This window comes from Haliotis rufescens, unplaced genomic scaffold, assembly GCF_023055435.1.
Source record: "Haliotis rufescens isolate VD_foot unplaced genomic scaffold, xgHalRufe1.0.p SCAF_3, whole genome shotgun sequence".
In the NCBI taxonomy this organism is placed as follows: domain Eukaryota; kingdom Metazoa; phylum Mollusca; class Gastropoda; order Lepetellida; family Haliotidae; genus Haliotis; species Haliotis rufescens.
Window position 1 is genome coordinate 8,626,972 of NW_025964001.1, and position 14,109 is coordinate 8,641,080.

At 38.3% G+C, this 14,109-nt stretch overlaps 1 protein-coding gene across 4 annotated transcripts in view; it reads right to left on the reverse strand.

Annotated features, from left to right (window-relative positions):
- LOC124140935 overlaps window positions 1-14,109 on the reverse strand; it is a 43,091-nt gene that overhangs the window by 10,543 nt on the left and 18,439 nt on the right. For all 4 annotated transcript variants that reach the window (XM_048403671.1, XM_048403670.1, XM_048403673.1 and 1 more), the window contains 6 exons: window positions 8,241-8,358; window positions 5,767-5,901; window positions 5,046-5,233; window positions 4,200-4,273; window positions 2,769-2,843; window positions 839-1,000 (listed from right to left, as the gene is read on the reverse strand). In XM_048403671.1, the coding sequence (XP_048259628.1) occupies window positions 839-1,000; window positions 2,769-2,843; window positions 4,200-4,273; window positions 5,046-5,233; window positions 5,767-5,901; window positions 8,241-8,358 (752 nt within the window). The remainder of the gene's footprint in view (window positions 1-838; window positions 1,001-2,768; window positions 2,844-4,199; window positions 4,274-5,045; window positions 5,234-5,766; window positions 5,902-8,240; window positions 8,359-14,109) is intronic.

Here is a 14,109-nt window from a genome sequence, read left to right on the forward strand (position 1 = left end):
CCTCCCTTGGAGCAGAGACCATCAAGCTCCTTCCCAGCGCGTGACACCTTCGTTACACTCTCGGTAACATCGCTGCCACCAGTGTGGGCGCGGCCATTACAAGAATCTTGAAATTTGCCCTCTAACCCCATATGTAGTAACGTTCATACTTTTGTTTATGTCTTTGGGAATGCCATCATATTTCATTTTGAAAAGGTTTACGACTGACCATGTTTTCCAGATGAATTTACTTTGTTGTTTTAATAATCAGATTGGTTCGACATTGCAGACTAACGGAAAATCAATCAACTTCTCCCTGACAATCTTACTTTATCAATTAAAGATGATACTTTTAATGAAATAGAAATTCAAATTGACAAACAAAGAAAGTAATTTATCAGCGGTAAGTGTATTCGGCGTCACAACAGTCGTCACTTGTTTGTAAACATAACGGTCATTCGGTTGCGAGTTCAACTACAAGCATGGTTGGGGCCACCTATCACAGTGGGGAGTTTTGACTGGTGGCAGCGATAGTATATAGAGAGCTCTGTGAACGGACTATCGCTGTGAGGAGCTTAAGAGACCATCAAGCTCCTCATGTCGCAACTCACCTTATATATGGTATGAAAATGAATACAATTTTCTGATGGTATGCACAAGTTTTTAAGCATGTAGTATAAGTATAATTTACATATTTGTATTAGGTCACTACTCATTGACTAAGATGAAGGAATATGGCTTCTCCATGTGCAAATTATCGTCAGACTTTAATATATCATATTGTTCATCACAATTACAATGCAATGCATATTGTATAGCCCTACAGAGCTATTACATATTCTTAATCTTCCCGACTCACCTGTGGTCCCGGCATCTTCTGGGTCTTCACGATGCTTTCATTGAAGTAGGCCGTCCAGTAGTCCAACGTCTGTGACACATTCTGCTGGGTGAAGGTCATTTGTTGATCCAGACTGTTGAGTTTTTCCTCAAATGTCAACACTGTCTCACTGGCATTGGTCAACTGGAAAGATATGTTAGATGAGTGAAGGAGTCAGATTTTATGCTGCTTTAGCACTAATCCAGCAATATCAACAAGGCGGACTAATCCAACATTATCACATAGGGGGATTAATCCAGCAATATCTCAAAGGGGGATTAATCCAAAAATATCACAGGGAAGGGCAGGTGTATCCAGCAATATCACAACATGGTATTAATCCAGCAATACCACAGAGAGGGATTAATGCAGCAATATCACATTGGGAGGTTAATCCAGCAATATCACAGAGAGGGGTTAATCCAGCAATATCACATTTGGAGGTTAATCCAGCAATATCACCAAGGAAGATTAATCCAGAAATATCACTAAGGGGGATTAAACCACCAATATCACTCAGAGGGATTAATCCAACAATATCACAGCGAGGGATTAAACCACCAATATCACTGAAAGGGATTAATCAAACAGTATCACAGAGGGTGTTAATCCAGCAAAAGCACAGGTGATTAATCCAGTAATATCACTGAGAGGGATTAATATTATGATTGTTCCATTTTTAGGATAGATTAAAGAATAAAGATATAAAATGCAACCAAAAAAAAGATATTTCATTTGATAATAAAATGGTAAAATGAAAAATATAGTCTCTGGCTACAGCAAAAACCTAATAAAAACAACAAACCATTTCCTGGCAACTGAGAATAGTTGTTACGCAAATTTAAACAGACTAAGAATCAATTACAGTTTGAATCATTGACATGATACCATGCTGTAAGGGTAACATTATTTTTCAAGGCATTATCATTTACAGCAGCCCGAAATCTGATATTAAGTGCCTGATGAATGAAGATATCTTAGTAATTCAAATGCATGGAAAATATATCATTGAGGAAGGATAACTTTAATTTATCAATGTCTCAATAATAAGTGGCCAAATCACAGTCCCAACACCGATTATCTCAAAATGTTCCTGTAGTAAAAAATCTTCATTACTTTAATGCAAGTTATGCAACACATTTCTGAAAGAATTCAATCTGACTTAGCTATACAACAAAACATTTCTTTTATTATACCGTATATGACCGCGGATAAGCCGACCCCGTAGATAAGCCAGGGTGTTAACTTGACCATTGAAATACGAAAGAAAATGATATGACCCACAGATAAGCCGAAACAGGAAGTGAAAGGCAAAAAACACTGCGAAATCGGACTGCAAGACATGTGCTGCTGGTACTCGCAGATATTCAAAAATATAAGATGACCCCTTTCTACAGAATCTTTTTTCTGGTCCTCAAAATTCGGTTTATACGCTGTCATATGAGGTATATGTCTGCAAAACTTTAAACTTCAGGATTTTTTAATCATTTTAAAGCAAGTACAAATACTTCTATATTTCTGGTTATTGTTTCACAAAGAGATCTTACCACTTCAACCATAGGCAAGATGCTAAGATCTCCTTTTGGAAAGAGCCGCTGTGTAATCAACAGATGTGAATGGGCTAGATCTTAATACATTACATGATTAATCAAAAGGTGAAAACATGCAACTGTTTATGGATTACAACTTCTTTATTCTTTGAAAGGATGTTTCAGTGCTACTATATGTCCCCTTATCAGTTGACCCACCTGACAGTTCCATGTCTTCACGTTCTTCCAAATTCTAAAAGCCTATCAAAGACCCAATCAAAAGGTATATCTCGATCCTTCATTACAGCTTGATATGAGCTGACAGTTGTCTTCTTATATCATTGAGTTCATGAGAACAATGCAACAACAATAACATGACTCACAGTTTTAATGAACGGAGATGTCGTCAAGGAAGTGTTGAAGCCTGCTGCCGTCACAATCACCAGGAGTGCTTCATTCTGGACAGGAAACATAATGAACATGAAGGTGATCAATCCAGGGACTGAGATCATGAGCATCAATCCATGCAATTGGGATACGATGACATGCATCAACCAAGTCAGCAAGCCTGACCACCCGATCCTGTTAGTCGCTTCTTACAACAAGCAAAGTCGCTTTTTATGGCAAGCCTGGGTTACTGAAGACCTATTCTACCCCGGATCTTCAGGGGTTTGGGGAACATTGAGTACTATTTTAAAAGTTAATTGTCGGTGGGCATATTTAAATAATCATATGTACAATTACAGTCTACAAAATGAAAAGTTGCGGTTATTCAATGGATGTGTGGCAATACATCAGAATACACAATAGAAATCTACATTGTATTTCAAGTTTGGAGGACACAGGAGAGCTTGGTATTTGGTGCTTTTTTATATACAACTGTGATGTCAAATGTTTTGCGTCACAATGAGAGACATGACATCATGAACGTGATGTGGGGTGTAGAATGAAACCTTTGCAAGGCTTGCTTAGTTTTTTTCAGGGGTGCTGTGCTACATGCTTTCATTGCCTGTCATATGTTTGAGTGAAGTATTTCGGTGTAAACAAACTGCTTGAGCATATACAGTGCCATATTTTGTTTAGAGGCTGCTGTCAGTGATTCCGTAAATTCTGATTGACAACCCACTCAAAACACTGGACTCAACCCATGCCGCTTCACTCATTATATTTGCTAAGACCAAAGAGTTAGCATTTTATTTAAATCATGATAGAATTGAGATACCGTATTCGACGTAATAAGCACCCAGGGCGCCCTCAAAATTAGAAATAGGGGGCTCTTATTAGAATATTATTTTGGTGAAAAAAAAAAAACAGAGTTAAAAGATAAATTTTGTGCTGACAGCCTGAAATGTTTATGTACGACAGATATATTTTTCCAGAATTTAATTGCCCATAATTAAGTGTGCATATAACACATGAGTGCGTATTATACACGAATATATAAGTCTTGTGTACATTGATCAATCGGAAGGGGTGCTAATTAGTATTGTACACTGGCCAATATATTAGCAAATATTGCTGTGGGTGCTTATTAGAGCGGGGCGCTTATTACCTCGAATAGGGTAAGCATACTGTGTTTCAATGTAGAGCTAGGTTACCTGTAGATTTAACCACACTAAATAACCTTTGAAATCTCACGTTGCACATTCGGTCCCAAATTCAATTGAACGTAGTTAAATCTACAGCATGTTTAACTCCTAAAAAAATGATAAATTTATTCAATTTGAGATGTGAGATATTATCATACTGTGATGTTAACAAAGATCTCCAGTATCCTGTACAAATATCCGACACACAGACATCATGACACTTACTTCTTGTGACAGTTTCTTATTAATCTCTTCAAGGCTGTTGAGTCTGCTCAGCACAAATTTGTTGTGATCCATAACTAGAAAAAAGAACTTAGAAAGTTGGGAAGTATCACTGTTACTTGATTCAAGCAGCCCTAAAAACTCCTCAGTGTACACATCAATGAAAAACACAAGCTTCTCCGAGAGGTGAAAATGTGTTGCTGTTATGGTACCAAACATCATGCACTGACATCATTTTAGCATCTACTTTACAAACTGACAACCTCACACAACGCCATACTGAAAAATAATAATCTGATACTAATATCTAATTTATTTATTTTTCAACCTGTCCATGCTTATCAATTCCAATGGCCAACCATGACAATGCCAAAATATACATTCAGGTACTAACTTTTTATTTTTTGTTGTACAATGTATTTCAACCTGTCCTTGCTTAAAAAGTGAATATTTGTTGCTGTAAAGATAATAAGCATCCTGCACAGTAATCATTTTTTACTTTATTTCATTAACTGACCAAATTGCTGCCAAACAATAAAACACACATTCTTATACACACATTTTTCTTTCAAACTTTCATGTTAATCAATTACTCATCTACTAACCATAACATAACCATAAAAAAGAAGTATGGAATTGTCTTGGACATTACACTCAGAGAAAGATGGGTGAGTGAGTGAGTAAGGTTTTACAGCACTTTTAGCAATTTTCCAGCAAAATCCTGGCAGGGGACACAAGAAATCGTTTTCACACATTGTACCCATGTGGGGTAACAAATGTAGACATCATGAGTGAGTGGTTTAACGACTAGCCCACCCCACCACCCCCAGACGAGGATAGAGGGCTGACCTTGAAAGACGAGGAGGTACAGGCTGAGAGCCAGGGCGGCCAGGGCGAGGATGCTGAGGAGGAGGAGGAAGGCACACTGGACTTGCACGTGACGCTCCAGACTGGATTGCTTCTGCTGCTTCTTCTTGCGGGCGTACGATGATGACGCGGACTCACCTCCGGGCTGGTACAGCGGGTTGTAGCGTTTCCTGAACACACAGGCAACTGAGACTTGAGACTTGAGATATATATTTATAATCTGTGGCTTACTGTTTCTTCCTAATCCAGATTAACACACATTTCACTCACATGTGTGGTAAGCTGTTCTCATCAATAACTTACAACATAGACAAAAAGCAAAATTTATTGTTATATATAAAGTGTGTCTTCGATCTTTAAGTATCACATTAAAAAATACCAAGGGATGTAACTAATGCTAGAAACATATTTCTGTCACATCCAGAGAGCTGTTTAATCGGACCTGAATATCAGTACCATGCAAGTCCAGTTTAGAGTACAGAATACTTTCACATAACATTTGATGAATTATCTAGCATTTGTAATTTCATGAAATATGTCCAATTTCTGCATAGGACGAAATCAATGATAACAAACATAGTAAAAATAGCAATACTGAACCAATAAGTTGTTATGATTTAACTTATCTTTAACATCTCCTCAACCCTAGCAGCTATATGGAGGGAGATCTTCATGACACTCAAAGTGTAAAACCGTTACTCACTTCTTATCAGCGGCTGAGCGGAAGATGGCAGCAGTATCATCTGTATTCATCGTCACATCAGTCATAGCAGACCTCGACTCGGACACCACTGACTGCCTCACGTCATGGCCTCCATTAGGTGTCTGTGACACACTCCTGAAGCCAAGACATCATCAAGTCATCAAGTCAAACGCCCCAGTATTTCAGTTATATCCCAATGTGTCAGCTTCAATTGGAGCTAAGCCCAAAGGAATGCAAGACTGAGACATTGACCACTGAGGTCACACTCACAAGCCCAGGCAGGTGCTGACAAGCCAGGGATCCTTATCTAGGATTCAAACCTCGACCACAGGATTTGGGCAAACTTATGGATGAATTCCAGCTCCTTTGATGATGGGGGACATGTCCCTCCTCATCAGCATGATCACACACCATGATATGAATTCTTGTCGTATTAACACGTTACTCATCTGCTGCATCAAATATATCAATGTCGCAACAAATGAATACTCTCCTTCAAAGAGGTTCAGACTGCTGAGGGGGATGAGTGGTACAAGAAGGAAGCTAACTCTGCCAAAAGAGTCTGTGAGTCGGTTAGATGGGGCTACCAATGCAGCATTAGAAATTGACACCAGTCCTATAGTCCTTGCCAAACTTCCCAATAGTTAAGGTATCATAAGGACTAGCAGAAATTTGCCCTTTTTAAGGGTTTTGCTATATGTTATCGGGGCGGTTGAATAGCCTATTGGTTAAAGCGTTCGCTCATCACGCCGAAGACCCGGGTTCGATTCCTGACATGGGTACAATGTGTGAAGCCCATTTCTGGTGTCCCCGCTGTGATATTGCTGGAATATTGCGAAAAGCGGCGTAAAACCAAACTCACTCACTGTATGTTATCATTATAACGACTAGTGGACTAAAACTGTTAGTTTATATCACTGCAGTAGATGACACTTGTGTCAAAGGGCACGTAAAGAAAACATAGCATCTTTGCAGATTTAAATACTTTAGGGCATACTTACTCAAAAATGCTTGACCAGAAATTAAATTAAAAAACGGAAATAGCTTAAAATAGACGATACAGAACGACAGAGGAAATCGTCCCCCAATCAAAACATTCCGCCACTGTGGAGAATCCCCTTACTGGGGTTAAAATGGGTTACGCCAAGTTTGCCTGCTTCTGCCTCAGATTTTATTATACATATCTTTTTTCTGTCTGCTCTCAGGGGATTAATCCCTGTCAAGAATTTAATGTGTACAATAGTGCAGAGAGCAGTTGGCACTCAGTTCCCTATGTATTCCGAGGCCAAAAAATAAAAATTTCGCTGTCAATTTTTTGTAAATTCTGCAACCACATGTTGACAATTCTGCTCACAATTCTGCAATCTTTAAAGTTTAGTTTTTGTGAATTTCATGGTTTTGCATCTGTAATTGATTTGTAGCAGACATGTTTTTATAAACTTATCCACGGCTAAAATAACTTATTGAAGTGAATCAGGAGATCACTAGTGTAAACATAGACATGCACTTTCAGTAAGCAAAAATACAAAAGTCAACTTTTGAAAACAAAATATAAATTTGTTTCTGCAGTGTATTTGACAAATTCCTTGGCAGATAAATTATTTTCTTCAAGATAGGTACATTTCTGCACTGAGAGGGCATTTCTGCAAAATATTTCTAAACACAGAATCCCTGAATACAGGCAGGACTGTGGTGTTTTATTACCCAAACAGGATGTTAGTAATAAAACACTAGTTACCGATTGCTAATTGTCATCTTATTTGTTCACAATGTCAAGATCAAGAGTTGTTTCACTCATTCAACAATGTTAGCAATGTTAATATTATTGTGGGGTTAACGGAAATAACAGAAACAGTGCATGTACAAAGGCTTAGAATTACAAGATCAATAAACCCAGCAAAAGTAGCAGCCAGTGAAAACAGTTGTCACCAATGCGCCAGTAGGTTTAGGACACTGCCCTGAAATAGGTTTGTTTTTAAGCCGATTACGAAGCGTGTGATTTCATCACTTTCACTTAGACATTTAAATATTTTCAACGAATATATTGTATTTTTCTCTCTTGGAAATGTAAATTGACTGAATGTATCTAGGAAAATTGATATTTGCAAAACAATTGCAATCATGTGATTCACTTTACTTGCCTGTTGTGATATGATAGGCCAAACAGAAGACAAGACTACTATATTGGTAACAGGCACCAGCCCAGCGGACTTGTTATGATGGTTAAACAGTGTTCAAAGTTAACATAAGTTCACTAGTTTGACACTAAAATGATACTCAGGAAGGACTATTGATGATTTTTACTTTATCCATTGGAATATGGTGACTCAGTAGATCATTTTCATAGATGAGTGAAAATAAATAACAATTTCTGACACTGCTGAATGTACACAGCTGAAAGACAACCATAAGCATTGTAATGACTATTATAGAATATAACAAATCTTATATGGAAATGCATATGAAGTGATTACCTTGCAAGGGTTCCGCGAACATCCTCATAGTGAGAGTCGGAGTCGATGTACTCATACATGGCTGACGACTTGGGCCTCGGGGAGTTTGACAGCCGATGCATCTCGAGATCAGCTACACCTGTGGGGAGTGAATGTTGTGTTACTCAAACAGCCAGCAATATATCCACATTACATCAATACCTGTAAACAATCAAGTCTGGATGAGACAATCTACCTGCAACAATGTGCAGGTTGTGTCACAATGTTTCTATTAACACTAGCACTGCAAAATATTTTAGAAGTATTAGCTCTTCTATAAGTAATGAATACTGTTTTTACATGTTTAGTTTCACAAAGGCAGATATAGGTTTACGAAAGATTATTGGGATGGGTATTGGAGGTTCAAAGTGTATCACAATATTTTGCGATGCACAAGGCCGTATTTCTATACGTATCACGATATATTGTATAATTCTAAATTTTGAATTCAGAAGCAATCTGTTACAGTAAGGTATGAATTCATAAATGGAACAAAACAAAATGCTGGTACAAAATAATGTTTACTCAGTCAATAATCATCTTGGGGCTCCGGATGCATGCTCCGGGGCAGCGTGGCATTTGGCAAGTATATAAGTATTAAACACATCATAAAAATCACTATTTGAAATCACCCGATAAATCAAGCATGGAAAAATAAAACTGTGATTTATATCGAGGAAAACATTTACCTCAATTTACAGACATACTGCACACCCTTACAAAAGAAGTAAATAATCTGCTATGCTGGAAGCAGTCATAAAATGTACAGTTCTCTCTCTTTACTCTCTTCCCAAATACAAACAGACATGTTCATATCGCGTATGGAAATCACAAGAATGTGTGTAATAGATTAAGAAGACAGTGTCCATATAATTTTTCACAAAACTTTTATTGATTTTGTTAATACTCTTTAACTTTTATAATTAATAATTCTATTCGTGAATGGGTAGAACTCTGTTAACACCATCATGTGTAATACCACAGCTACAAATAACTGAATGAAATCAAGACAAACCAGTGGTCGATAGTGTGAACATCAAACCACAGAGCAGAATGACATACATGGATCCAGTTGTAAAGAATGATCATACAAGTACTAATGTTATAGATTATGTTTTAATTAGGTTGAAGTTATGTTTGGGTTTGGGTTTGTTTGTTTGTTGTTTAACACCACGCTCAACAATATTTCAGCTTTATGACGGCGGTCTGCAAATAATTGAGTCTGGACAAGACAATCCAGTGATTGACATCATGAGCATCGATCCACACAATTGGGATACGATGACAAGCATCATCCAAGTCAGCTAGCCTGACCACCCAATCCCGTAAGTCGCCTCTTACAACAAGCAATAGTCGCCTTTTACGGCAAGCATGGGTTGCTGAAGACCTCTTCTACCCCAGATCTTCACGGGTCTTGGGTCTTGGTGATGGAATTACCTTAATTATTCAACCTAGAAGAAGAGAAAAATTACAATTCCCAGTATGAATATATCCAGTATATTGTACAAAATTTGAAATACCCAAGATGAAGGTTTTTCAGCTTCCATGGCTGTCTGTTCAGTCAAAGTTTTCTGTATTTTTTACAACCCTGGTACCCAACTCCCTATTACCCGACCCAACCTGGGTACCCACTGTAGCTATCAAACGTTGGGTACAAAATGTTCAATTGGGAATTGTTTGAACCAGAGCCAGGCAAAAACTATTTAGATAGTAATATATATCGTAGGGTCATAGGTTTTCGAACATCATACGTTTTCGTACAGCTATGTTTATCAAATTTCTCACGCTATAGCAGGGGTGTAGCATCATGCAGACATTGTAAATAGCTAGATGATGGCTTGTTTTTAAGAGAAAGTTGTCGTTTGTAAGTGAATGAGATTTTTTACAGTGTTCATGTGATTAGAGAGAAAACTATGAATTTTCTTAAGCGCCCCAAAACCCATAACACAGGGATACACGTATAAACGATCTGATCATGCATACACTTTTAATAAAGCATATGAAAGTCAGAAGGAATGAGTGCATAGTCAGGAAGAAACGTGAACATTAGTGACATGTAGTGGAACCATGAGTTATAAATACAACACTACAAGTACAACACTACCTGAATACTGCTGGCTATATAGGTAGATGTACCACAATCCCTGGAAACAACACTACCTTAACACTGCTGGCTATATAGGCAGATGTACCACAATCCCTGGAAACGACACTACCTGAACACTGCTGGCTATATAGGTAGATGTACCACAATCCCTGGAAACAACACTACCTGAACACTGCTGGCTATATAGGTAGATGTACCACAATCCCTGGAAACAACACTACCTGAACACTGCTGGCTATATAGGCAGATGTACCACAATCCCTGGAAACGACACTACCTGAACACTGCTGGCTATATAGGTAGATGTACCACAATCCCTGGAAACAACACTACCTGAACACTGCTAGCTATATAGGTAGATGTGCCACCATCTCTGGAAACAACACTACCTGAACACTGCTGACTATATAGGTAGAAATACCACAATCCCTGGAAACAACACTACCTGAACACTGCTGACTATATAGGTAGAAATACCACAATCCCTGGAAACAACACTTCCTGAACACTGCTGGCTATATAGGTAGATGTACCACAATCCCTGGAAACGACACTACCTGAACACTGCTGGCTATATAGGTAGAAGTACCATAACCCCTAGAAACAACACTACCTGAACACTGCTTGCTATATAGGTAGATGTACCACAATCCCTGGAAACAACACTACCTGAACACTGCTGGCTATATAGGTAGAAGTACCACAATCCCTGGAAACAACACTACCTGAACACTGCTGGCTATATAGGTAGATGTACCACAATCCCTGGAAACAACACTACCTGAACACTGCTGGCTATATAGGTAGATGTACCACAATCCCTGGAAACAACACTACCTGAACACTGCTGGCTATATAGGTAGATGTACCACAATCCCTGGAAACAACAAGTACCTGAACACTGCTGTGTATACAGGTAGATGTACCACAATCCCTGGAAAAGACAAGTACCAGAACACTGCTGGCTATAAAGGTAGATGTACCACAATCCCTGGAAACAACAAGTACCTGAACACTGCTGGCTATAAAGGTAGATGTACCACAATCCCTGGAAACAACAAGTACCTGAACACTGCTGGCTATAAAGGTAGATGTACCACAATCCCTAGAAACAACAAGTACCTGAACACTGCTGGCTATAAAGGTAGATGTACCACAATCCCTGGAAACAACAAGTACCTGAACACTGCTGGCTATAAAGGTAGATGTACCACAATCCCTGGAAACAACAAGTACCTGAACACTGCTGGCTATAAAGGTAGATGTACCACAATCCAGGGAAACAACAAGTACCGTACACTGCTGGCTATATAGGTAGATGTGCCACAATCCCCGGAAACGACCAACTACAGTGTACCATGTAGCCACACATTTCTGGGAAATGACACTTGTTTGTGTCTGTGAGTGGGTGTAGGGTGAAGCCATTAGTAGTTTGTGTTATCTGGTCATGATAAACCATACACATTATTCTGCTTACTGGTAAGTCCTATCATTGGCTCCAAAGGAAACAATAATTAAGACAGCAGTTAAAATTAATAACTCTTATCAACTATTAATTAAGCCAGGTCCAATTATTTAATACCACAATGGAACCTGTCGATGGAGTTTTTCCAAATTTTGAAGAAGTGAAGAAAAAAATACAACTTTTGTTTTTGTCTACTAAGGGAATGAATCTTGTTTTAAGCCATAGTTACCAATATTCAGCCATATCACTACATCATACACATAATCAGGAAAAGACGTAATGAGTCGTGGCCGTCAAAATTGGACAGTTAATAAGTATTTTTAAAGTCACTTTTTCATCGACATCAGTGTAAGATATTGGGGGGGAAATGGGTAGGTACAAAAGTACCAGGGTTTGTAAACTGAATCTGTCAATCACACTGCATACTTAGGTCTAGAATATGAATGAAGATTGCTTTACTTTCTCTAATCAATTATTGTTCAGTACTTTCATTATCGGTTTATCAAGTGATGATTAGGTCATTTGGGGCCATCAGCTACCTCTTGGTAATGGGGGGCGGTCGGGTAGCCTAGTGGTTAAAGCGTTAGCTTGTCACGCCAAAGACACAGGTTCGATTCCCGATATGGGTACAATGTGTGAAGCTCATTTCTGGTGTCTCCCGCCGTGATATTGCTGGAATATTGCTAAAAGCGGCATAAAACCATACTCACTCACTCACTCACTCACTCTTGGTAATGGGATATAAGGCAAATTATAAACTGTCTCTTTATTATTTAAAATTACATATCACTTGTGTTGTTATTATTATTTCCATTAAGAATACGATTTGATATCAAACAAGAATTCCCTTATGTACAGACCAAAAGGTCTGTCCTTGTGACTTGATATTTTCTGGGTTTTTTCATACTTAATAGTTATTCATGTGACATACTAGTAAATGATTTCCTAGCTAATGTCTGAACTTTTTGTCTCTACAAAGTGAAACTGACCACACTAACTGATAATTAATATACCAGTAAATAAAAACATAAAAAATAATTATTTTATGAATCACTAAACCTGTTTAAGCACATTTATATGTTGCCACCATGGAAACAATAGTCTGAGAAGACCTAGATTAAATATCATTGCCCCTTTTAAAAAATGTTCATTTCTATAGTCATGTTGATTGTTAATCACAAAAGCACTTTCTGTTGACATCTATCACAATTGCCGTGATGTCGACTTCCTGTAATGGCTCAGCTGGCCTTTCCAGCCAGGTTCTGTAAAGGCCTGGTTCTGACATAGTGACCGACATTGTCCTGGTCTCAGACAAACAATGGTTTGTCAGCCACTTCCCTTGACTCACTATCAGCATGACACCATCAAATAATTTCCATTTTCCCTCCCCTACATGAAACAATTGTGATTCTGAAACACATAGTTGATATGCAAGGAAGATAAGGATAAACTTGGAAAATCTAAAATGTTCTGGAAAGTACTTTAACAAGGGCAAAATATTATGAGTAAATAGTTGAATTTAACACTGCTATATATAACAACATTTGGACTAATCACGGCATGTCAACTTTATGGGGGCAAAAAGCTGAAGCAAGTGCAGGATGTTTACCACTGTCATGAAACAACCAAGGTACAAACACTTTCAAATTTAGAAGAAATTTACTGTTAAAGCAATACTCACCAAAAACAAATGTTTGACAACCATCAACAAAAAAAGTTGATCTACCTCAACTGGCTACCTTGCAGCATGAAATTCTAGTGATATGTCCTTCAAACAATGAACTCTTCACAAGCCAATCCAGCTAGAAACCTTTGGACTTCCTTTTTGTCTGATTTGTGCCAAATGCCAGTATCGCCAACATTTTGACTGATTTGTTCAAGATGAAAACCTTTCACCCATTTACTTATTATGTGTTGTCTGAAACTTGGTCCTTTGAGAACCAATTACCACCTACAAGTTACATTCCACATCTACAAGATAATTGGGACTAATGGCACCCCTGTATCATAGTCAGTGTAGCTGGCGTATAACATTACAGGGACAGCCAAGCCCTGCTGGGCCAGATTCTGTTCATCCAGAAACCTGGTTGTTCAGAGAATTATTATTGGAAAGGTCTACATATACAACCCAAAAGAAGTTCAAGAACAACTGATTTATTCATGTTAGTATGAGTGAGTGAGTGAGTGAGTATGGTTTTACGCCGCTTTTAGCAATATTCCAGTAATATCACAGCGGGGGACACCAGAAATGGGCTTCTCACATTGTACCCATGTCAGGA